The 27718-nt window shown below is 41.2% G+C and overlaps 1 protein-coding gene across 6 annotated transcripts in view; it reads left to right on the forward strand.

Annotated features, from left to right (window-relative positions):
• LOC124277023 overlaps positions 1 to 27718 on the forward strand; it is a 117826-nt gene that overhangs the window by 68858 nt on the left and 21250 nt on the right. For 5 of the 6 annotated variants that reach the window (XM_046712678.1, XM_046712703.1, XM_046712696.1 and 2 more), the window contains exons 3-6: positions 24832 to 24933; positions 25812 to 25877; positions 26019 to 26051; positions 26575 to 27076. The exons of the other annotated variant lie outside the window; for it this stretch is intronic. In XM_046712678.1, coding sequence (XP_046568634.1) covers positions 24832 to 24933; positions 25812 to 25877; positions 26019 to 26051; positions 26575 to 27076 — 703 coding nt within the window. The remainder of the gene's footprint in view (positions 1 to 24831; positions 24934 to 25811; positions 25878 to 26018; positions 26052 to 26574; positions 27077 to 27718) is intronic. 6 annotated transcript variants of the gene reach the window in all.

Consider the following 27718-nt stretch of genomic DNA (forward strand, 5'->3'; position numbering starts at 1 on the left):
AATCGAGTCTGGACCAGGCAATCCAGTGATCGACAGCATGAGCATCGATCTGCGCAATGGAACCGATGACATGTGTCAACCAAGTCAGCGAGTCTCACCACCCGATCCCGTTAGTCGCCTCTTACGACAAGCATGGGTTACTGAAGATCAATATTCGAACCCGGACCTTCATGGGTATGAAAATGAGTGGTGTTGCTTTACTTTTTCCCATGTGCATACTTATAATACGAAACGCATTGAATCTTTACATTTCCATGATATCATTGCTAATCACAACACACCTTCATTTCTGGAAAACAGCCAAATATTAGATTTCCGAAGTTGACACTTGATTTGAGATAACATCCGTTTGGTATAATACCTGGATTCCGGAATCAAAAAGAGGTTCTTGTTTACAACTTTTACAATTGGTGAGAATTTTTAAAATTACGAATCCACACTTAAATTTACTTACTATTTTATATCTTATAGTGATTGAGGTAATACTGGGTAATAGTGGGGTACGATGAGCAATACCTCGCGCACGAATCCCCTGCCAGATAATACAAATAGGGCCGTCTTCTTTGATATCCACCCGGTCGATGTGGTACGTTTTGATTGACCACACGGGGTCTGTGATACGTCGTTGACTTCCTCTCTCAAGTTCACCGGGCTGGTATAAATACCGCACGATGACCCGATGCTTTTTCTCTTTACCCCTGCGCATCACAGACAATTCAAAAGTCACCGATTTCATTTTAATAGCGTCGGAGGTTTTCTTGTTGATGAGTCGTGTCACTTCGCTGTTGATCGCCGACACAACTTTAGGTAAATGCGTGACACATTCGGTTGATCATTTATCGGGTATCTTCATTTCACGTGCGTACAGATATCCGAAAAAGCGTTCGGCTAAGGTGCGATTAAATCTATCAACGATGGCTTGACTATGATGGGCCCCCACTGTACCGCGCCTGACAATGACCTTGTGTTTTGCCAGCAGCTGCGACACAGAACCCATGAACTCTCATCCTGGGTCGACTTGCAATTCGGTAGACCAAGCCAAAGGACTTGGTTTGTAGTGCCTTGGCGACTTGAGTCGAATCTTTCGGTGTTAACGGCTCGGCCTCTTTGTATCGACTGGCGACATCCACAACAGTTAGGGCACACTTGTACATTTTGTGTCTCACCCTATTGCGTGGGAGAAACAATAGGTTGTCTTGATGTGCTTGACTGGGTGTTGAAATATCTAACTTTTTCCTTGGTATATATCGTGGAGCCGACAAGCAGATTTCCTAAAGAGCTTGTTTCTCCAACCAATTCTTAGCCGGGGCGGTGGGGTAGCCTATTGGTTAAAGCGTTGGCTCGTCACGCCAAAGACCCAGGTTCGATTCCCCACATGGGCACAATGTGTTAAGCCTATTTCTGGTGCCCCCTGCCGTGATATTCCTGGAATATTGCTAAAAGCGGCGTAAAACTAAACTCAGTCAGTCAGTCAGTCAATTCTTAGCCAACATCTTCGGAGACCTTCGCGGCTTCCGCAAGCTTACAAATAGCGCCTATGCCTTTCCAATGTCCTCATGGGCTGCAGTAGATTTTTTCCATTATCTTTTTTATTATATTTCCCTTTTAAAACAACTGTGTCCATATTCGTGAGTAGTGACTCCATCATTGGCAATCCTTTTTGTATCCATTGGTGACAACCATGTTTTGTTCATTCTCAAACCGTATATCCTGTGCTTGTCACTTCTCAGAGTATTCATTTCGTGTTTGAACGTTCGTCTATAGAACAAGGCCTCTTTGAATTATTCCTGTTTGATTTGCTATTTCACGACATATTTCTTCACATCCTTAGCCTTTCTTATCTCACCACGGTCAGCTTTTTTTATGGTATACATTTTAGGCCTTAATCCTATGTACTCGAAAATCAGGGTCCCGGCATAGTCGTCTTTCATCTTTCCGAGTAGCTTTTTATTTATCATACTGTGTAGGGCGTGGTCGTTTGGGTAGTCACTCATATCGTACATGTTTATCTTTTTCGCCATGTCCTCGGTTTGAATTTCCATCAACAATGAATATACAACACCTTGCATCTATTACCGTATTGCTTCTTGAGTTCGTTGCAGTAAAAGTCGTACATCAAGTGTTTGGAGAGATCGAGACTACGCATACCAACGTACACTGGTCTGTTGAACTTGAGATGACTCTTGGCCATGTGCAACGCTACAAAGTCATCGTTGAATAGTTTACTTCTGTTGAATGCCAGGCTCGCTATCAGTTTTCTAAGATTTTCTTCCTCGTGAAATCTAACTAACTTCACGTTCACTCGCTTTCTTAAATTCTCCATCGTTTTACCGAATACCGAGTTGTTCATAAGCTTAAATAGATTCTTTTCGAAATCACTGGTGGCCCGTTTTCTTTAATCCGTGTTCAGTCTTATGTAAGGTTCCATCCAAGGACTTGATCGAACTCGAGTACCTATGTATTTTCTTTAACTTCATACCCAACGATAAGTACAGCTGCAGGTTACGATAGTGCACAAGGTATATAGTTTTATTTATTAAGTTCGGTACGAGTTTTTCCACGTTAGGGCACCCATGAAGGGCCACCTCCTCGTGGTGGGTGCTGGGTAACGCTAAGCGCCCTTCAACCCCCGTTGTGGACCCGGGGGAATATTAGGTCCACCAACCCGTTTGCCGTGGGTTGCGCCCCTGTGTCGGTGGAGGACGGGATTCTGGTGGTTGAGGGCAATAGGATCCTGGAACCGTGTTCCTGTTGCCCAACACACCACTTTGGCCCTTACTTCACCTAGACGGGTGGTAGAACTGGCCCGGTTCTATCAATCGGCTGGTCACGCCAAGCCCTGTGCATAGTTATTTTATTTGCACGTTTTTATTATTGGGCCTTGGACATTTTGATTTTCAATGTACAAATTATTTATATCTGAAATTGCCTAGAGTCCTATGCCAGAAGGCGGTGGCTCATGGGCCAATCTGGTGATGTTGACCTCTGAATAATGCATGTCTCGAATTTCTTGTCAAGGGCCGAACCAGTCTGGCATTAAATTGGTAGATAAATGCAGCTATTCATGTCGTATTCACTTGAGTATAACACCCCTGTATCTTTGGTGTCAGCATCTTGGAGATCCGGTGCTATTCGACACTGTCCTTGTTGACATTCCGTGGTGGATGGGGAGCAGGGGTGCCGAATATTTTTCCTTTCACTATGGCGTCACAACAATCTGGTTCACTGAGAAATGAAAAGAAAAGGCGTTTGGATGAACTTGACCAAACTACAAGAAATATCTCTTCAAGTGCTGAGTCATGGGCTAGATTTCTGGTTATATAGGGCAAAGATAAATTTACCTATCAAACTTAATCCTTTGCGATCTCCAAAGCAATATCTGGAATTTGTGGAGAAGTGCTTAACGTCACCCCGCCTTCATAGCTGCTCGCTTCTCGAGTGTGCACGGAAACAGCAATCTCTAAATCTTTTGTCAATCAAAATGTTTGCAAATATTGAGGTTGTTGTGTCTGTGCACAGAACTTTAAATTCTTGTCGCGGTATTGTTCGGGACAGGGCTCGTAGTCTTTCTGGATATGTCCGAGGAGGACATTGCAACAGAGCTTAAGGAGCAGGCTGTGACAGCGGTGAAACGTTTCACCATCAAGAGAGAGGGTGTCGTCATTAACACCAACACCTATCTCCTGACATTTGCTCTTGCAACCATTCCCCAATCAATTAAAGCTGGATACTTAAACATCGGGAGTGGAGGTGTATGTCCCCAATCCACTCGGTGTTATACATGTCAACGTTTTGGCCATGGGTCGAAATCATGTCGCACTCTGTGGTGTGTCACCGCTGTGGAGACCATCATGCTGATCCAGACTGTCAAAAAAGAGTATAAATGCGCAAATTGTGAAGGTCCTCATCCTCCATCATCCAGATCCTGCCCTGTGTGGCAAAGGGAAGCGACAATTATGAAACTAAAGTGTGAAAAAAGTATTTCATACTTAGATGCAAAAAAAATGTATGCAACTCAGAACTCAACTCCTTTGAGTATAACTTATTCCCGCTGCAGTCACGCGTGTGCTGTAGCAACATCATCTATTGTTCAGCCAGACTGACTTGACATGGATCAAGTCAGAAAGACCTGTTTCAGCCAGTCCACAAAAGTCCCCAGTTACTGAACCTATGTCACCAGCTACACAGACTACTTCTTCTTCTCAGACTGTTAGTCAACCTGAGCTACAGTCAAAATCGGTAACCAAACAGCCCCACTCAGCCAGTTCAGCAAGAGGAAAAGGAAACAAATTAAACAGAAAAGGGACACCTTCTGTCCCTTTACCTTCAGAGCTCCCTCTGGAGAACCCCTTTGGACCTCTCGACATGGAGGTCACAATGTCCTCACAGGACAAGCGGAGGAATAGCTCATCTTCCCATTCACGAGAGAGATCTCCGATTGAGCCACCATCATGACTCAATTGTCTACTGTAATTCAGTGGAATTGCAGAGGACTGAAGAATAACTTCAATGAAATACAATTACTCATTCAAGATCTTCAACCTTCAGCATTATGTCTTCAAGAGACATACCTTAAAAATACTGATACTTTTAATTTAAGACGGTTTAGTGATTATCATTCCTTCTCCCCTCCAGGCAATAAAGCCACTGGTGGCGCCTCTATTTTGGTGCACCAGAGTGTCATTCACAGTCCTGTCACTTTAAATACGGATCTTCAAACTGTTGCTGTGCGTCTCACTCTGCACATTGCTCTGACATTGTGCAGCTTGTATATACCTCCCTTCTTCAAATATTCAACAATCAGATCTTCAAAATCTGTTTGATCAACTTCCGAAGCCATGTCTCATCATGGCGATCTGAACGGTCACAATCCGCTTTGGGGAAGTGACCATATTAATACTAAAGGTAAAATCCTTGAGGAATTTATTTCCGATAATCACCTGTGTCTATATAACGATGATTCTCCCACTTATCTACATCCAGCTACGGGAACATATTCTTCCCTGGATTTGTCAATTGCTGACTCCAGCCTGTATAATGAATTTGAATGGGTGGTCCATGATGACCTATGTGGGAGTGATCACTTCCCCACCATTCTCAAAACAGTCAGCCCTGGGGATGATCTACCTTTATCGAGAAGGAACTTTGCCAGGGCTGACTGGTCATTATATGAGACTCTGTGTGCTGAACAATTAGCTCATGATCGTTTTAGGAACAGTGAAGATCCTATTCAGTCGTTTTCTGATATCCTTAATGGCATTGCTGACAAAACAATTCCTCAGTCCTCTGCGGTTCCACATATTCGTAAACCATGGTTCAATAACGAATGTAAACAGGCCAGAAAGTGTAGGAAGAAAGCAGAAAAATATTTTCGCCGACATCCTACTGTCCATAATTTAGATAAATTTAAAATGTTAAATGCCAAGGCGCGACGCAGTTTTAAAACAGAATAAGCGTCAGTCTTGGCGAAACTATGTTTCAAAAATAAATTCTCGAACAATCGATGTCAAAGGTGTGGAACATGATACAAAGAATAAAGGGCAAAGGTTCCAAATCTACAGTTCATCATTTGAAGGAAGGTGATAATTTGTTAACTGATAAGGCTGACATTGCCAATAAGCTTGGTGAAACTCTCGCCAAACATTCGTCTTCATCCAATTACGTCCCTGAGTTTTCAGAAACATCAGAAACAACAGGAGAAGAAAAGAATAAATTTTACATCAGACAATGGAGAAGACTATAATGAATTATTTTCAATGCATGAGTTACGTACTGCCCTTGAGCAAGCTCATGATATTAGCAACAGGGCTGATAATATACACTATCAGCTCTTGAAACACTTACCTGATTCATGTTTGGAAACACTTCTAAATATTTTGATACAATATGGACTTCAGGGAACTTCCTAACCTCGTGGCGTAAAGCCGTAGTAGTCCCTATGCCAAAAGCCTGGCCGGGATCATACTGATCCGTCTAATTACAGACCCATCTCTTTAACGAGTTGTGTCTGTAAAACCATGGAACGAATAGTAAATAATCGATTAACATGGTATCTTGAAACCAATAATCTCATAACAAATATTCAATGTGGTTTCAGGAAAAATCGTAGTACCATTGATCATTTGGTACGATTAGAATCCTTTATCAAAAATGCTATAGTCAATAAACAACATGCAGTATCGATATTCTTTGATCTCGAGAAAGCGTATGATACCACCTGGAAGCATGGCATTTTAAAGGATTTACATGATTTTGGTTTAAGGGTCGTTTACCTCTTTTATATCACAGTTTTTTTAAAAGACAGGCAATTTCAAGTCCGAGTGGGTTCTACCCTGTCTGACCATTATAATCAGGATCAGGGGTGTCCCACAAGGCAGTATTTTGTCTGTCACATTGTTTAGCATTAAGATCAACAGTTTATCCAAGGTTTTAAATGATTCTATCGATGGATCACTTTTGTGGATGATTTTAATATTTCTTGTCATGTAAGAATATGCATACCATTGAACGACAACTACAGTTGTGTTTAAACAAAATAAATAAATGGTGTCTTGAAAACGGCTTTAAATTTTCTAAATCAAAAACTAATTGCATACATTTCTGCCGTAAATATAAAACCACATAAAGACCCGGAACTGTTTTTAAATGGCACTCCCATCAAGGTTGTAAAGAGGCCAAGTTCTTAGGTCTCATTTTCGACTCCCATTTAACTTTTCTTCCGCATATCAAATCCTAAAAACTAAATGCCTGAAGGCACTCGATTTATTGAAAGTCGTGTCTAATTCAAGGTGGGGAGGGGATCAAGCTACGCTCCTACACCTTTACAGATCACTGGTCCGCTCGAAGCTTGATTATGGCTCCATCGTATATGGTGGAGCCTGTAAAAGCAACTTAAAACTCTTAGATTCAGTCCACCATCAAGGTCTGAGACTTTGTCTTGGGTCTTTAAGAACTTCTCCTATTGATAGTGTCTATGTTGAGGCTGATGAGCCATCACTTACCCAACGTCGTATCAAACTCTCTTTACAGTATATAACAAAACTCTATTCTAACGAGTCTAATCCTGCATTTAACTGTGTTTTCAATCCTTTCTTATGAGGAGTTGTGCAACAAAAGCCTTCTCTTGTTCCGCCTCTTGGTTTACGAATTAAACCATTTTTTCTGCTGCCGGCATTGAGCTGGAAAATATAGCTCCTTCCCGTCTTCTTTCTTTTCTCCGCCTTGGCAATTGGTTAGGCCACAAGTTGACCTAACATTAACTACATTTAAAAATCAGAAACAAATGAATTACAGAATAAACAAGAATTTAGTCAATTAAGAAATAAATATAATACATACAAATCCTTATTTACAGATGGGTCCAAGGATGGTGGCGCAGTGGCATGTGCCACTGTCATTGGATCCAGAACAATATCTTCTAGAATACCCGATAACAGCTCTATATTTACAGCAGAAGCAAACGCCATATTAACGGCTCTTAAATATATTCAACGACATCCTAAACATAAACAGTACATAATCTTTTCCGATTCCCTTTCATGTCTTCAGGCTATTAAAAATATTTCTTGTAAACATCCACTTTTATTAGACATTATTGAATTGTATAATGAGCTTGCTACTGGCCAGTGCGACATCGTCTTTTGTTGGTTACCCAGCCACGTTGGCATTTCTGGGAATACAATGGCCGATCTTGCTGCTAAGGCAGCACTCAACAAATCTGTGACACCACTTCTTATTCCTTACTCTGATTATAAAGCCAGCATTAGAGCATACATCCGCGATCTAATGCAGAAGAAGTGGGACGCCCAAGTAGGTATTAATAAGTTACATGCAATAAAATCCTATATTGGTTACACCTACTTGGGTTGTCAGTCCAGATTTGAAGAGGTCATTATGCGACGATGTCGCATTGGCCATACCAGATATACTCATGAATATTTATTGAAAGGCGAAGATCCTCCGTTTTGTATCCCTTGTGATGAAAGGATCACAGTCAAGCATGTCTTGCTTGACTGCATTGAATATTCCATCACAAGGGATAAGTATTTTAATGTCAAAACATTGAAGGATCTTTTTAATAATGTTAGTTCTCATTTAGTTATTGCCTTTTTAAAAGAATTAGATTTGTTAACAGATTTGTAAATAGCTAAATATTTTATGATTGGAAGTTTGAATTAGTAACATAGATTGTTAGTGGCTGTATCCTCGAGGGGGGTTAAAGTACTGTAAAATTATTTTCCTCCTGAGAGGGTACGTAAGTCCCAAAACATTCAAAGTCAATTTCAACTTTCCGTTTTTTAATCGTAGAATATTTGTAATTTTAATGTATGGCTAGATATGTCTTACTTGCTAACGGCTGAGGGGATGATATAAATCCAGCTAGGGCCCATGCAGGAAGCAAATGTACTGTAAGTCCCCATGGTCCCTAGTATGGTGATCTACCTTCAGTTGTTAGCGATCTATTGCCCATTTTAAGATTGTGTTGTCCCCTATGGTTAAAATGTTTTAGATTCAATTACTAGTTTTACATATATATATCTGTGATACTCTAGTTGCTTTACTGTCCTTCGATGACAGGTTTTATAATATATACATATTCCATTACAATGTAAAATGTTCTCGTCACGATATGGCTGAAATATTGCCGATGTGACGTTAAATATTAACTCACTCACTCACTTCCACGTTAGCCAGTTTATTGTTTCCTAATAAGTTTTGGTGATAAATCGCACATCCAGTCTTTGTCAACCATTAATCGTTCGGAGCAAGCGGATAACTGTTGTGCGACTCGTGTAATTCTCTAGGGTATTCCAGGTGGACTTCGAGTATGTAACCTTGTTCGAGTCCGACAAAATACTATTGAAGTCGGTGTAGATGACGTATGGCACGGGCATTTGATTTTTATGGCTGACGAATTCAATCCTGATAGCAGTCTGCCCAAAACCTCAACATATTTCGCAGAAGTGTTTCTTTTCATTATGTTTTGATTGGTCTCTAAATAGTCTGCTCAGACTTTCAATATTTTATGCTTGCTTGCATTAAAAATATTATTCACAAGGTTGGTTTTGTCTGTTACATTTCATAAGCACTGCAACGTCGTTCCAAGTCATGGTTGAATTGATCTTAAAGACTCCTTGAAATTTAGGTTCGTCACATACTAGTCATCCTTTAAAGACGTGAAATTTGTAAATGCATTTTGTGCAATTTAATAAAAAACCCAGAAAGAACTGCATGTTTTATCTTTATTTTTTGTGTATTAACAAACATAGAAAAAAAGTGATAAATGACTCAAACCAATTTTTTTCGATGATTGGTCGGTCGTAATGAATCAATCATCAATTATGATATTTTAACCAATTCCCAGTACTAAAGCATACCCATATCGTGAACATTAAAATCAAGTTTTTGTGGTTGCGGTTTGGTGACCCTTTTTTTACTTAAACGCACATAACCTATAGCCAAGCCACTGACCATGGCAGCATGATACGCATCATTGACAAACGTTTTTCCATCTGTGGGAGACATCTTTATAACATAATATGTGGGTTTTTCTTTAATTGCTTCTTTAAACACTGGCGGGGAAGGTGCCTTTTCGTTTGGTTTCGTTTTGTATAACCATGGTTTATACGACCGCACAACTGTGACTAAAATGACACAGCAATGACGTATGGAATCCATTGGTTATTTATTTGTTTATTCCTAGCTAAACCACCTTTATTACCAGCGGCTACTTTTGTAAGATTCTTGGGTTTTTCATTACAATATCGATCACTTTAGGGGTCTCCTTCTCTGCAGGTGTCGGTGTTGTTTCGACCACATCCGTCATATTCTATATGGTTAGGTGGACACTTATATTTAAATTGACAATGTTTCGCGGCAATGATCGCTGCTGTGATGGGAGCTAAGAACATACCATAGTTGAGATAAAGTTCGCAACTGATTGTAATCAAGGCGTGGCCGATGAACGGATCTGCAGCAAGATCTTCACACAGCTACGGTCGACGTTCCGGTGGAATGGGCAGGAAATACAAAGCTATACCGCTGGATATTTGCGTCATAGACAACCCTATGGTTTTCGTCTTTTTAGCGCCGAGACTGGATTCGTATCTCGCGTACAGTTTGTCGACTTCTTCGGAGGACATTTTTTAATATAACAAAATATAAAATAACCAAAACATACCGATATGAATGTCAGGTTAACAAGAACGGGTAATTCAAATATCATGGTTTGATGTAAGTTTATTGGCGTTACATGTTCAACATTAAAAATTAAATTTAAAAAAAGGAAAATTACCCGGTAGCCACAACCCACTAGGAGATTTTTTTATTTTTTCTTTGTCCCTAGATTGTTAGTCGACTGTATTGTTCTCTCACAGAGAGTGCCTATTTACCTTCAACAGATACCTTAGCGAAGGTCTCTCCTTTTATCCTCATCAGACACCTTTTTTGAAAGTTGCCAAGGTATCTAACTTGAGGGATTCGAACTCACAATGCAAGCCTTCACCCTTCGGCTACCGGGGATCAGATAGCTAGGTGTTAAATTTAACAAGTTTATCTTGATATTTCCGTCAACCAATCGGGTGCTGTTTGTAGGTTTCCGTCAACCAATCGGGTGAGAGCTCTGTTTCAACTCGGCTGTATTCTTCAGTCACCCATCTCAGTCATGTTATAAATACCTCCACCTTGCAGCTTTGTTGGAGCAGCTCGTCAACGTTTGGCAGCCTTAAATTATTATACAGACTGAATAGTAACACAATACAAATAGGTGGTCTCAACTAGTGGTAACTACCTGCTTAATATGTCTAGCATACATTTCAGGAGGTCGTAGTAAATAATTTGAGAATCGAAGCGGGGAGATGTATGAGTAATATATAGCTTCAATGCACCAGCTTAGGCACAGCAAGTGTGATGGTAGAGTGATTTTGCTAAGCATTTGCTAAGCTAACACACCGTATATGCCACGGGTTGGTCTGTTTTTAGCACAAGTTTTGCGTGTTTCGTTTTGGATAACAATGTTTTCACTCGTTCTCGCTCGGTTTTGTTGGGAATTGCGTCGTTTTCCTGTAAACATTCCTCGAACGAATCCCTCTCCTTGGAGTGAAATAAGGCAACCAATCTCACCTGTTCCCTGAGCTCTTTCAGTTCCGAGTTGAATTTTTGCGTGAGTACCCAGATACTGTGTCCATATGACGACCCGAGAAGGCTAAATATGATAGAATATCTCTCTTGTTACCGATTTCTGTATTCGCACTGCAATCATCTAGGATAAACAGCATGTACTCTCTCTTGAATTGTCGTCAAAAATATGCAAGCAGTCCTAGAAACATACTCCCGGATCGATTTTATGTACCTCAGGGTCGCTCATCACCCAGGCTTTCTCCATATACGTGTTATTGACGAGTAAAGTAAAGTAAAGACTGACGATATGATCCGAAACATCTCTCAAATAACCTTCTAACATATCCAGCACGAACACTGTCTTCCAGCAACTAGTCTGACCGTATATTATGGCGCAATGCGGCTCCAGGGATAGTTCAATAGATGGCTTGCACGAATCATCCGTCTTGTACATTGAGTTGCACATCCATAATTACATACAAATATAGGTTTAATTTACCTTCATCTTGTGCCTTCTTGGTGATTTGAATGGTGAACCCCTCGTTTCTATTTTCGATGCCCTGACCGCTGTCGTGGAGTCGATCGTCGTTCGTTAATCACGTATCCATCGACATTGCATACTTGCTCGTCAGGTATTCCCTGAGCGGCCCTGTGGTCACATCGGCGAGACTGAGATCCTTGATGACCGCATTTATTTCCGGCACGCGCTTGATCGCCAGTAGTTTTTTTATTTCGTCCCACTGTTGGTGGGATCTCATTCCTTGGCTGAAAAGCTGATTGGGTACGCCCTCGACGGTCACTTCCACTTTGGTGATCTCGGGGTCCCAATACTTTTCGTTTTCTCTTCAAAACAATGTGTATTCTTCCACTGGAATGATCAAAATACCCTTCATCAATCGAGCGGTAGATTAAGATTGATATTCCACAGCATATCACTTTTATCCCTGGCGATCAAACGATGTTGTAGTAAGCGATCGTACAAGATGGCTAACGGTCCCAAGTACTGGTTGCAAATTGCCGGTTAGTTCCGTATTCATGACCATATTGAACTCTAGCAAAATGTTGTCGATGGTATAGCTGCTGTCCCAGTCGCTCACGACTTTACCATAGTCATTAAACGTGAGTTCGTATTCCAGCCTATCGCCCAGCGTGGCTTGATAGAAGCGTGTGTGCCCCTCGAGCAGCTCAAAGTCTACCTGAATGCAAAACCGGTTCCTGAATGCATTGGCTATAGCTTTATCTTCCAGCATCGCGGCGCTGAGCTCGCTGGCGAAAAAGTACATCCAACGCGCCACCTAGTCAAATCACAGCCATTTGGACAAATGCCCTGATATTTCATGTTCTGGCATTCGCTCGTGGTTCTCCAGACGTCCGTGTAACTGAAAAACACATTGCTGTCGTCGATACTCGGCACGTCGTTTCCACTGATATTAATAGTCATTTTCTTGATTATTGCTTGGTTGATGTTGGACACAAGTTCTCTTTCATCATCTGAGGAATCCAAAGTGATCTGAAAGTCAGGTGCCCTGTCCCGGGGACGATGATGTCATTCATGCCCAGATTAGGAAATCAAACCAACAGCATCTGGTTTTGATCGATCGAACTCAGAATATTCGGTATCGTCATGGATTGACAAATGGCTATGACTCCCAAGGGCTCCTTCAATTTCCTAAAAGGGTCTAGTTTTTGTCTGTATTGCAACGCAGACATTGTTATTTGGAAAGTATGTTTTTATGTTTAATATAACCAAAAACTGGCTGATGAATTTCAAGGTGATGACATCGAAATGGACGATTTAGGTGATGAAAGGCCCTTGGAGGATGATGAAGATGAAACCCCAGTCATGGGTAACGGCCTCAGCGATGAACTTTTAAAAACAACTGTGAATTAATACTACGATGCCTTAACGCAAGATAAAAATTACATTCCACCTACATTATTCTAAGTTTGAAATCGTTAAAAGAGGGAAACTGCGACTGAAAGCTGCTCCGAATGCCGCTCTCGTAAATGTCCATACGGGAAAACCCCTCGCATTGTCCACACTTGCTGATCTCCATAGTGTTGACTTTCTCCAGGATACAAACTGCGCAAACCAAGCCCGGTGCCACGGCGAGTGCACTCGATCGAGACGATTTGAGAGAAGTACTGCAATGCACTCAAGAAGCTTCGAACGGACTAGACGACATGATCAACAATAGTGAATTAGAAACACCAGAGCTGAATTATAGCATTCGGGAACTGTGTGGTCTAGACAAGGCCCTGCAAACCATGCGTGGATCGCTCGTGAATAACATAGCTAAACTGAACTTGCTCGAGGATTGTATCGCTTACGAGAAAACAAAACTCGAACCAGCGGGTGATGACGATGATGAGATCAGCAGACGTTGCATCGAAGAAAGATTACGTAACTTTAAAGATGAAACATTTGTCCAATTAGAAGTGGCTTCCACCAACCGAAAAGCACTTCAATCTCAAATCAGTTGCATTTGCGAAACCATCAACCAATTCCTGAACAACGAAACAACGTTAGCCGAAAGGATCAGAACGTTATTCAGAGGACAGGGGATCACCATAGCTAGCATTTTAACTGTGCTGGAGTTCATTATATCAACTTTAACCGTCTCTCTGACTGGTGGTGGTCCCAACACAGCCAAGCGACAAGAAAGGTGTGAAAGAATGGATTAAAAAACATTTGAAATCTCCAGGGGAAGCCCTCGGGAGACTGGCTGGTAAAGCTGTGGAAGCCCTTCCAGGTATCAGAAGCAGCATCGTCATCTGGTTATTAGGTCTGTTATCGAAAATGGTCCCTGCTGAAACCTCCAAACAAGGTAATCCTTGCCGTTGTCAAAAGCCATAAGATCATGCCTCCACTCATTATTCGTGACGTAACATTTTCCATACGTCTTATCACCTCATTCTTTTTGCAGTTTGTTGGCTTCTACTAGGGGAATGCCTGAACCGTGATTCACAATCGGCAAGCGCCAATCCGTATTCGGATTTATTTGAAATTCGTCACAACTACGTTCGTACGCACGCCCATCATACTCTGCATCCCACGCCTTGTCCTGCTAGGGCGGTGCGCTGATTTCTTTCAGGATGCGTCTGATCTGGTAGAAAACGTGAAACGAGAGAAAAGACTGACTTAGTTGGTCGTGATGAGAGTCGGTCAAGGTCGCGCCACACCCTGTTGTCGTGCACCACACGGCAAACTTGAATTGATTTTGCCAAAATTGCATCGGTTGCATGAGATTGGCAGCGCTTACGTTATTACTTTTAGGATAAAACACTCCCGGGGTGTACATATTGAAAATATAATGTAGAACCTTTATATAGCCAATTAAACAACTAAACGTGTCTTTTCCCCAAAATGAAATTGATTTACTTAATGAACCTATTCCCTGAAACTTTCTGTGGACGGTTTGTTACATGAAGTGAATTGCTGTGTTTATGCTGCTGCTCGAACTTTGGAGAAACTTCACACAGTTTCAAAAGAAACTCATCTTATGATAACAACAACAAAACAAAGAAACACTGGTTTCTAGTAAAACTTAAGAAGAAACATTTCCTGGATAGAGCTGTGCCTTAAAATAAGATCATCAGGGAATCCAATCTCTAAACGACAAAAGTCAATTTGGAGAAAATTAAAATTACAGTATAAGACAACCAAAGAAAAGGTACTTCTCCAAATTGTCTATTCCCTTAAGGCCAAAATAAAGGTTTGGACTGAAAGAAATAATGAAAAACACTTCTTCGGGCAACTGAAAACAAACGGTGATGGTGAGCATGATAAACGGTCTCCCATGGATGCCAATAAAAGGTTCTGGAAACAGTTGTGGTCTGTACCCGGCGACTGTAACCTTGAGACACCATGGGTCCGTGATTATGACCATGCAATCCATGAGAAAATAACTAGGTCGTTTGTCTGTTACATCTCACCAGATTGCCTGAAAAGTGTTATCAAAAAGTCCAAATCTAATACAGCTCCAGGGCCTGATAGCATTCGAAACTGGTACTGGAAACTGTTCCCCTGTATCCAAAAACCATTACACCATTGCTTTTTGAAGAGGCTAAAACATGTCATCACAACCCCTCCATGTGCTGGATTGACTACAAGAAGGCATACGACTCTGTCCCTCATGAATGGATTCTGAAATCTCTTCATTTTATTGACCTCCCTGGGCGACTACATGATTTACTCAAGTCTTTTGTAATACACTTCGTTTGAAACGTGGCAAAGTAATTAATGATGGATCAGTCAGGTTACAAGGGGGTGGGGGGGGGCTGGGTGTGGTTATTGAGCATCTTGTGGAAAATCAGGCCTTCACCCATCTTGAAATGCAAGTTCGAACAAGCTCCAGTGTGCCCAAATTCAAAACAAACTTACGGCCGAGTATAAATCTCGCTTAAAGAAAATCTGGAGCTCAGAGCTACATGTTCGAAACAAGGTCAAAGCCACCAATACTTTTGCTGTGCCAGTCCTTTCCTATTCCTTTGGAGTAGTTGATTGGACAAAAACAGACATCCAGAGTCTTGACCGCCTGACCAGAAGGATTATGTCTGATAACAGAGCCCACCACCCTCGTCCCTCTCTTAACCGTTTATATATGCCAATCAATTCTGGAGGTCGGGGTTTGGTTAATGGGGAGGCTCTTCATGACAGAATTCTTTGTGTACTTTTGCACATGTCTGTTTATCGGATGTGAAGACTCGTGAAGAAAGCAAGGACTTCCACAGCTATTTGAAGCGTGCCAAGGTTGTTGGACAGAATCTAAAATTTGATGTTGATTTTGCTGATGGCAAGGTACTGCTGGACGGTACAGCGATGGGAGTAAACCAGGTGAAGTCCTTCACCAAGTCTGCTCAGAGTCGGTCTTTTGTGGAGAAGCTTTCTCAGAAGCCATTGCATCGTGTGTACATGCAGTGTGTGGACCAGAATAGCAATCCAAGCGACTCCTTCGCCTGGATGAAGTAGGCTGGTCTTAAATGTGAAACTGAGGGCTTCCTATTTGCTGCTCAGGACCAGCCACTTCCCACTCGTAATCGCCAAAATGTGATTCTTAAGAAAATATCAGTATTAAATGTCGACTGTCTAAGGAATTTACAGAGACTGTCCAACACCTTGTCAGTAGATGCCCTTCATTGGCACAAACAGCATTCCTTAAACGACATGATGGCATGGCTCGTTGTTTCTGAGGTCCATCCATGGTACGACCCTGCACATGTCCAGGGCGTCATCGAAAATGATTCTTTAAAACTTCTTTGGAATAGGCCCATATACAGCCTCAGGAGAATTCCAGCCAACAAACCTGATCTTGTCCTTTTTGATAAAGCCAATGAATATATTTATATCATTGATGTTTCTGCCCCTTTTGACAGAAACGTGATTCGGAAGATTCAGTAAAAGCATGATAAGTATGCGGACCTCCCCTTTGAAATGTCTCGCTTGCATCCCAAGTACACTGTCGTCAGGCTCCCCATTGTTTTTGGTGCCCTTGGTTTGGTACCTCCTGATCACTTGGCGCAGATCAGGAGAGTGCCCTGGTTCTCCACCGGCCGAAGCACAACCCTATTGACACTCTAGGTAATGCAGAAGGCTGCAGTGTTGGGGAGTCTACATATTCTCCGGAAAGTTCTTGGTGGGTTCGACTCGGCAGTGTTTCCTGAGAGAAGTCCCATTCGCTGTCTGGGCTGCGTATAGAGGGGGCAAGGGCCCTGAGCTGATGATGAGCATTATCACCCTGACTGTGCCAGGATAAACCGAACCCTCGCTGCTGCATTTTTCATCTTAATCTGTAAAACCTAATAATATAATAAAAGGGAGCTGTGGGCATCTATGATCTGTACAGATTATCACCCTGCCTTTTCCATATCTTGCCCGATATCATCCCGAGACGCCGATATCTGACAGAGGCCATTAGGGGCAAGATATGGAAAAGGGAGGGTGATAATATTTTTATCACTTAATACTAACCAAGCAAGAATCTATCATTTAAAAAAACACACTTTTATACACTACATATTTCACTCAAACACTCAAGAATCGCCTCTACCAGATTGTATTCAACACTAATTCAACAACTGTGGAATGTCTTTTGCACACGTTCATTCCTCGTCGATGTTGCTGTCGATTACCGGGCGTCGAATACGTCTGTATCGTGTTTCCATTTTTCATACTCTCAACATACTTCCGTGTGTCAATAAGTTCATCCGATGGAATGTCCTCCCGCTCCACTAATTCATCTAGTTCCATCAATCTATTGGGCGTAGGATTTCGTCACAGTACCGTTGAGCTGTCAGGTTGCCCTGGATCATCACCAAATCACTTCTCCTACGGCAGGTGATCGCCCCCCACATCATAACATTGCCCTGGCCGAATATGTCCACCTGGGGAACGCAAGCGTCGGGGAAACGTTCACGTCGACATCTGTACACCCGCATTCTTCCAACGCGTCGTTCCAATAGAAATCGTGATTCATCACCGAACCAGATTCTACGCCAATTTGGTAGGTTCCAGGCCTAAACGTTGGTGCACCATTGAACTCGATGTCGACGATGTTGTTGTCGAAGCACAGGGCCAAAATAAGGTCTTCTTTCACGTAAACCAGCCTCTCTCAACCTGTTCTGACGGTCTGTGCAGAAAGCCTCCTCAATCCGGGTATTTGTCGAGCGGTACTGGTCGCCGTAGCTGTTCGATGACGCAGGTGAGGTACCCAGATGTAGCGATCCTGCGCCGCAGTGGTCGCTTGAGGTCGCCCACTTCGAGGGGCATCTGCTACCGCATTCTGCCGGGATATCTCTCCCAGAGCCGTGAACAGCTGGTGCTTTGGTGAACATTCATGCGTTGGGCAACTGCACGTTGAGACTGGCCAGCTTAAAGCAAACCAATGGCGATATGACGGTTGGCTTCACTTAGATGTGGCATTTTCAACAATATTCCAAATACAGTGAATAGTCGACAGACAGCGTTCAACCTTCTATACCCATCACTGAGACCATCTGATCACCAACTTTCACGTGCATTGCAATTGCATGTGAATTGTGTATTCTGTGACACTACACGCCGAAATTGAAAATCATGCTGTTAAATACGGGTATTTTACGGATGGTGCGTTTTGTTGTGATGTTTCAAAACATAAACACCATAGGACTCATAAACAGAGCAAAACCTTTTGTAAAATGAATCACGTTTTAATTCATTGCTAGGTGAAATTGCTATTTTCATGATGAGTTTCTTTTTTGGGAGAGTATATATATCATGCATGGTATGTTGTAGATACGTAACGATTTCACAAATACAGATCAAGCTCATAATTGCAACGGGATTTTTAATACAGATCTAATTGAAATAAAACGACAATAAGACATAGTATGATATGATTTGATGATAGGTTGTGACTTTATGTCAGATCACAAACTAGGTGATCCAATATTTTAACAAACATAACACACTGACATATCATTGATTTTACTTCCTGGTACACGTCTCACCTTTAATTACATGTTTATTGTAATGAACACATTCGCACCTTGATATGAGTCATATGTATTTTTAGATAACGTTTGTTCAGATGTGTGGTAACTATTTGCTCCAAATGTGAAAATCGGCGTGCTTTGGGGTTGTTTTTTCTCGAATAACGTCTTGTCAGGTACCAGAGGATATTACGCAATGGAAACTGAAAATAGGGGATTCCCCTAACCGGTGTCTACGGAAATTTGTTGTCTATGGATATCGACAACCTGCCTTTATCACATTGTCATCAGCTTGCATGTGCTTGCGATTCTTAAATACTTTACACCAGCTCTATCGACATGTGTCATTGTAAACTGTTTGTGTTATTAGCACACCATGTGCGGTGAGTATCTGTGAAGTGCATTATGACCAATTAAAATATATTTAGGGCTCCTTGCCTCTAGGCAGGAGACCTATTGTAATCGTTGGATTATTATTATTATCATTATTTATTATTCCGCCGACTTTTGTACCAAATATAACTCCTAAACCAATGCTCCGAATCGCTTACCAAATCACACAGATGCGCACCGAGGTGTAGATATTCCCCTTAAAAATCTCTAGGCCCAATAGCAAAAGGGAGATAATTTAAAATTAATTCCACAATTTCAACGTTTGACAGCAAATATCTCATGAACTAATTGTTTCAACACTTCCAAATTTCTTGTACAGATGCACAATCGAATTCCCAACAATTTTGCCTGGACGAGTCAAGTCGCTAAAACGTACCGTTTGGCAGTTATTTTGGTTTTCAGTGTTTGGCCATGTTTTTCAGCAGTTTTTTGAGTAGTTTGCTCCCAAAATGTGCACATTCTGCACAAAAAGTTCCAGTATGGTAGATGATGTCTTGGTGATTCGAAAACACTAATTGTTTTGACCGTAGACCCAAGAACAACTGAGATACAGCCCTTTAAAGAGGGAACTATTTCTTCTCCGGAACTTCTTAAAGATACATGACCCCCGCGACCCAGGCCGTATTTGGGAGATCCGCTCGCCTGTCAAAACACGTGTTCTGGCTCCGTTTTGGACGATGATATCTGGCCCTCAGATACAATAGATAGAAAGCAAAGCCAATCAGACCTCATCGTTGCCTGCAACTATATTTGTATTTAGTGTTATGGGTGGTAAATAGTAGTGTACTTATTGAAAACAACAGCAACATATGTAAAATTCAGCGTGGGAATTGATATTGCCCTGAATGCTGCTGATCGACATGAAGGACTGTTCGGATGAATTAAAACCTATACTGATCAAAACGGTTAGGGATGGGGAAAGTTGGGTACATACAGAACTTTATACTGAGCTCGCAACTTCCGATGCAATAACAACACCAACCCCAACCCCAACCCGAAACACACACACACACACCACCACCAATGACTTGGTTTGTTCGGTATATATGGTGTTCGGTTTAAAGTAGGTAAAATAAGTACTATTCGCACCCATACTTGCAAAAAGAACCCTTAGGGTCATGACAATTTTGGGCATGTTTCTTTTTTTTTGACAGACCATGCAATTTCATATAAACATATTCGTGATCCGTAACTTGTATATCTGTGATCCGCTCAGTAAATGATTATCAGTGACATTCACATCCACCTTCCTAGGAATGGTGTCACTGCTGTTTTCTCCAAAGACGACGATTATACAAAAACAGATGACAACTCAAATCAAGATATTCATATACAGACTTCATTTCGTAGCTGATAAATCAGTCTAGACATTATCACAGCATTTATAGTCGTATTTGCTTAAACACTGTTACAGATTTTAATCATTTAAATGAACGTAGTATTCTAGTGTTGTAAACACTAAAAGTTAGAACAGCAAGTGGGACCTATCAATGATGGTTAACAGTGGAATTATCCAATAACGTGTATTTGTGATAAAATGTTTAAATATCACATAACAAAATCATGATCGTATTCACAGTATACATGCGTTTTATTGATGCACCTAATTATGATTAACAACAACAGTGAATATGACCGATTTTATATCACTGCTAATGTCAATAATTTTGAATATGGATTTTGTTTGTGTTGAATATATATTTCAAATACACCTTTTCCCTTTGTGAGGCGATGGAGTAGCTTGGTGGTTAAATTATTCCATCAAGGACCTGGTTTGATTCCCCTCATGGCTGCAACGTTTGAAGCCCATTTGCTTGTGTCGCAGTCGTGATATTGCTGGAATATTGCGAAAACCATGCTCACTCCCTCATTCACTCACAGGCCGGTGGGGTAGCCTAGTGGTTAAAGCGTTGGCTCGTCACGCCAAAGACCCGGGTTCGAATCCCAAAAGGGGTACAATGTGTGAAGACCATTTTTGGTGTCCCCCGCCGTGATGTTGCTGGAATATTGCTAAAAGTGGCGTTAAACCAAGCTCAGTCAGTCCCTCATTCACTCACAATTTTTAAGGGGCGGGGGTAGTCTAGTGGTTAAGGTGTTCGCTCGTTACGCCGAAGACTCGGGTTCGATTCCCCACATGGGCACAATGTGTGAAGGCCATTTCTGATGTCCCCCCGCCGTGATATTGCGGGAATATTGCTAAAAGCGGGAAAAACTAAACTCACTCACAATTTTTAATGTCAGACGCTCCGACGTATATTTGGCGACAATGATGGGCAGTTTGCCAGGCAATAAGGATGGCGTGGTCTCCATGGACACGCCCCAGTCATCTGGAAGTGACACAGAGACGACAGATGATCGAAGCCCTGAGACGGCAATATCGAAAGTGGGAAAGAGTAAGTAAAGAAAGTGACAGATTATGTTGAGCACTAGAATACTTGAAAACAAATGAAAAGGAATGAAGATTTCACTTCATAAAAAACATAGTCCCAATATTGGTTTGCTTAATATATGGAGGTAAAGTCCGATATGGACAATGTGTCAATCCGAGGTTTCATTCACATAAAACCGTTTATTCTCTCCTGACGGCAAGGGAATATTGATTCTGAAAATAAATAGGTCATCAATAACATTTCACAGACTGGTTATTCAATCATTAGCACGAATAACTCAATCGACATCTCTAATCACAATGAAACACGCCCCACCCACTTGGATATCAGCCATTCAGAAAATAGTTGTCCGCTAGAGGGCATGGCCTATTCACTTTTGGCGATACCGAAAAGTTACTTCATCAATCAAATGCCATATTATCATTACAATCCTTTTTATTGCTGAAATTTTGTATTGTGATGCACACAGACAAGTGTATGCATATTCATATCCAAACATATCTATGTATATATATACTCTCCCAAAATAGAAAAGCATATAGGAATTTCAACTATATTTTTATGTTTATTTTGATACATCTTGTAGTCAATGAAATATAGCGAAATTGCACACTGGGAAATGCAGACTTATCCGTCTTTGGCACCAACTCGAGGAAAGTCAGTTTGAGTGTCACTTAGAGACGTGTGGTGGCGCTGAAGTCAATACATCGTGTGACCACCGCGGGCATCCAGAACTGCACGGCATCGCCTCGAACGAATAAATTTCAGAATCTCGTGTTGCCCAATCGCAGCCCACTCTGCCTGTAGTGCGTGTGCGAGTTGCTGAAGTGTCTGCGGCTGAGGGTTACGGCGTCGCACCCGTCTGTCCAGGGCATCCCACAGATGTTCGATCGGATGTTAAGTCCGGTGATCTTGAGGGCCAGGGGAGCACATTGATGTTGTGGTTCTGGAGAAATTCTGTAGTGTGACGTGCTGTGTGGGGCCTGGCATTGTCTTGTTGAAACAACTCCCTCTGGCGATCAATGATTGGAAGGAGGTGTGGCCTTAGAATTTCGTCACAGTACCGTTGAGCTGTCAGGTTGCCCTGGATCATCACCAAATCACTTCTCCTACGGCATGTCATGGCTCCCCACATCATAACACTGTCCCGGCCGAATATGTCCACCTGGGGAGCGCAAGCGTCGGCGAAAGGTTCACGTCGACGTCTGTACACCCGCATTCTTCCAACGCGTCGTTCCAATAGAAATCGTGATTCATCACTGAGCCAGATTCTACGCCAATTCGGTAGGCTCCAGGCCTGAACGTTGGTGCACCATGGAACTCGATGTCGACGATGTTGTTGTCGAAGCACAGGGCCAAAATAAGGTCTTTCTTTCATGTAAACCAGCCTCTCTCAACCTGTTCCTGACGGTCTGTGCAGAAAGCCTCCTCAATCCGGGTATTTGTCGAGCGGTACTGGTCGCCGTAGCTGTTCGATGACGCAGGTTATGTACCCAGATGTAGCGATCCTGCGCCGCAGTGGTCGCTTGAGGTCGCCCACTTCGAGGGGCATCTGCTACCGCATTTTGCCGGCCATATCTCTCCCAGAGCCGTGTAATGGTGCTTTGGTGAACATTCATGCGTCGGGCAGCTGCACGTTGAGACTGGCCAGCTTAAAGCAAACCATTTAGACATGGCATTTTGCGTTCGTCAACAATATTCCAAATACAGTGAGTAATCGACAGACAGCGATCAACCTTCTATACCCAGCATTGAGACTATCTGATCCCCAACTTTCACGTGCATTGCATGTGAATTGTTTATTCTCTGACACTACACGCCGAAATTGAAAATCATGCTGTTAAATACGGGTATTTTACGGATGGTGCGTTTTGTTGTGATGTTTCAAAACATAACACCATAGGACTCATAAACAGAGCAAAACCATTTGTAAAATGAATCACGTTTTAATTCATTGCTACATGAAATTGCTATTTTCATGATGGGTTTCTTTTTTTGGGAGAGTATACATACATAAACATGCATGCATATAATGCCCAGCAATTGTTATCCTCCACTAAGATTTCTCATTTGATTTATTGATTGATTTATTGGTTGGTTGGTTGGCTGGTTGGCTGGCTGGCTGGCTGGCTGGCCGGTTGGTTGGTTGGTTGGTTGGTTGGTTGGTTGGTTGGTTGGTTGGCTGGCTGGTTGGTTGGTTGGGCTTGTTCGTTGGTTGGTTGGTTGGCTGGCTGGCTGGCTGATTGATTGGTTGGTTGGTTGGTTGATTGATATGTGAAGTGCTATTGCATTCATTTCCCAATTAAGGAACTCAAAAGTTAGCATGGGACTACTTTCGCTGCTGCGATGTCCGAATTCGAATCGAGGTTTTTTTTCAGTGTGCAAAGTGCGCATTATGTCGGAAAACGCACGTAAAATGTCCCAACAAATCAAGCAACCCATTCAGGGGTTCATACAGTGTTCACATCGGTTTTTGAATTTCCATTCGTACGTCAATGAACCCAAAATCTTACACATTCATTCATTCATATTACATTCAATCATACATTCATTCATGCTTTTCCTTTACCAACATAGGATTATCTAACTCTACTACGTTGACTATTGTATCATTAACAACGGGGAGAGCATGAATATACAGCTTCTTTATTATTGATATGAGCGACGTTTCGGTGTGCCTACTATAATACGTTTGGCTCAAAAGCGGAGCGATGAATTGCAATCTAACTCGAAAACTAATAAACATATCATGTTCAATGAAACTGTGATCATAATCAAAACATCAGACCAACTCTTTGATACTATGTCCTAAAACTAAAAATGTTGTTTAACAAACTATCATTAAACTATTGACACAGTTCACAATTTGTTACGAGGGGAGGTGTGTACAGAAAGGGACAGCCAGGTGTCCGAGAAAGGATGGAGACGGCACAGCACAGTTAATGAATCAATAACTATGTCGGCACTTGTGCACGTGCCTCTAGATTGTTGGGTTTTCTTCTTCTAATTCATAAATATAGTAATTATGTTATCTATAATCAGTATTCGGTAGGCTGATATTCCCATTCATTAAAACAAAAGTTTGCACGCTGTGATCAGTCAAAATCAGTCATTACAAGTTCTTCAGTAACATTTTCTGACTAATGAATGTTGATGTTGACAGGATTTTCACGAATGTAAAACTGAATTCATCTTAGTCACGAAACGAAATACACATGCTAAATGCATTTGTTTTATACATCAATTTATTTTTTGGGGGTGGGGGGTGGGTGGGTTAAAGTAGGTCATGCAATCCAGACAAATTCAACTGATTGTTAGCAGGGACTTTGGATGGGTTGTCACGTTTTGAAATATTTCATCAAACAATAAATTCTTGAGGGTGTCTTGGAGTGAGATCGGGTAACGGATCTGTGAAACAAGAAACCTTGTCTGGTTAATGAAAAGTTGTAATTGGTTCCAGATACCTCTTACACCACCACCACTGTGAAAGGATCGGAGAACAGCACAGTTACAGACAGCACCGTAATTGGAGCTGCACATGGCTGCACATTTAATCAGGGCGGTGTGTATGTTTATTGTATTATATGAAACTGTTTTGTTCTATATATACCTACATGTATATTTATAGGATGCAAGACGAGTTCCCCTTTCATATCTAGGTTATCATTCGTCACCACTCGCCCCTTTCCGTAACCTCCAAGAAGACTCGTCCCCGTCTGGGTATGTGCGAAAGTACGACAAACCAATCAGAACGCGCGTAATCATTGCAGTGCTTTGATAAAAATAATCCCGACTACTTAAATCGTAATTATGTTATTGTTTAAAAAATCATGAAAAATATATATCGTCATATTGAAAGTACTAAGAACATAGCTAACAGAATTTTGTAGTTTTAGGAAATGTAATTATAAATCGCTACGAGTTTCAAGACAATAACATTTATTGTATCTGTATGTAACTAATCAACTTTAATCTTTAACATTGGACATATATTTCACATCTCTGGGAATATTTTAGTCTGACGGTTTTGGGGGTCACTCATATAGTTTTCAGCGAATTCATTTAAAATTCCACTTGGGGCATGACAGCACGAATGTTCAGTTTGAGAAATATTCTAAAGACATTTTTTTAGTTTCTGTTTTGGGATTTAATGTAGCTGGGTTACACGAAGGTCAGTCTCTTTCCTGTCTCTCGATACTCTTGTCAAGTATCAAGAAAATGTATTATCATCCACCCGCAGATTATCTATTATCCTGATATGTTTAATATATGTGTGTATGCTGACTGCATCAACCCACAGTAAAAATATGAAATCTTACGCCAATACGTAAATATCAAAAGTTATACCAAGCTGCCTGTCGTGTTGGTTATACTCTACTCAGATTGATATGATTGAGAAAGGTTTTTGTTTATCTGAACGAGCTTAAATCATTGTTGCAGAGAAACAAAAGGAAAGACTGTCCTGTATCATCACTGAGGGTGCGAATCCAAAACTTAAGATATCAGGTAAATTGTCACATTATAAATTTAGACAGTTTAGATTTGCCCTGATAAAGATTAAACATTGTGTCGCTATTCCTGCAAAAATGTGTTTTGTTTTGATAGTTATTTCAATGAACTATTTCAAGTTGCAACAACATGTTTCAGTTCCCGCACAAGATGGAGGAACATTAATTTACGGTGAGTTGTATTCATATCAAGTCGAATATCTGTAAGATAATAATTGTAGATGGCATTGTGTGCTTCATAAACCTCGGGCAACTTTCTATCACAGTAAGAGGTTTGATAAATATTTTGTGATCCCAAAACTCTTCTTTTTGTATAAGGTATCTCCATGTGTAGCTTCACAAGTCGAATATTCCCTCTTATTTTGGCAGTAATGAAACATTTAAGCCTTTTCAATGCCTATTTCATAACAATTGAAAAACCAAAATATAAAATTCACCCCATAGGAAATTATTATTGGTGTTTTATCCCACATGGTATACAGAATAATAGCGAGCTTAAAACATATACGGGAATGCACCAGAGTCAAAATTCGTTTGTCACCTGGTGTCTTTCTAATGAATGTGAAATCTTTACAGTGACTGTAGAAAACACATAGATAAGGCATTTCTGGAAATAGTACCAATTATTGATGTAATGAAATAGAGAATAATAGCAAATGGAGGTCTCATGTGTTGTTGTTGGGTTTTTTCAACAGTTGATTGTTCCAACGCTACATTTCGTGACTGGTACTACTGTCAAAATGTCGACATCGAAAAAGCTTTCGCGTCAATATGGACCTTTGGAAATATTTTCGACGGTTTCAAAGCACCCATTATCAATGGAGAAACCGGTGATGCTTTCTTCGACCTAACTGCAAAGTTGATGAAACGTTATGGCTGTCTGTTGTACAAAGTTTACAAGAGATGTCTCGTCATAGAATTTCTACATGAAACAGAAGAAGGCAGAAACAAAATGATCAAAGAACAAGACACAGTGAGACAAATGTTTCAAAAGTTTTTGGAAAGCGTTGAACCAAATGCCCCAGTCTGTACTTTGGAAGTGAAAGGAATAGAAACTCCAACTTTAAGTGCCAAACCAGATACCGCTTCAAAATATACTGGGCATGACGTCAGCTTGGATTCAACACCATCACGCCCACAAGCTCGATCACCAGAGATAGAGGAAGAACAGATGTCTGAATTCGAATCCTATCTTCTGTAAGTACATTTGTATATATTTCTGCGTGTACCATATTTGTTAGCAGTGTGCATGCCATTGCCTGCGCTCTGATCATCGAACGTGTATGATAAAAGTCGCAATATGAAAGAAATGCTTTCAGAAATGTTTTATTTTGAAGCATATGATTGCTGAAACCTTTATACACTTAAACGCGGGGATCAAACGATCAGAGCTAAAAAGACTAGACTTCTCCTTGCATCCACAATATTCTGTACATTCAGAGCGTTAATGTCAGAAACTGTATCTGCTGAAACAGAATCCACAAAATGTACAACACTAATATCTGTCAACCGATCACTGATAATCAATGAAGACAGCGGGTATGTCGCTCTATCGATAGCACCCGTCACTCACAACGTAGTCATTGTAAATAGAAATTGAAGTGAATAAGGGATATTCCTCTCAATATGTTTTCATATTTCTCATGGATCCATTCTACCAAGCATGCATATTACGTGAAATACAACCAAAGTATTATGGTAAATGATCAACTACGAAGTTACTTCTAGAGAGGCAGATGTATAATCTCTTCAATAAAGTTCCTTTGAAAAGAAAACCCTTTATTATGAACAAAAGCTGCAATACCATTTTGACAATCTCCTGTAAAAGTTTCCCCTGAT

Source organism: Haliotis rubra, unplaced genomic scaffold (assembly GCF_003918875.1).
Source record: "Haliotis rubra isolate DU_JTF1 unplaced genomic scaffold, ASM391887v1 Scf1055, whole genome shotgun sequence".
Taxonomy (NCBI): domain Eukaryota; kingdom Metazoa; phylum Mollusca; class Gastropoda; order Lepetellida; family Haliotidae; genus Haliotis; species Haliotis rubra.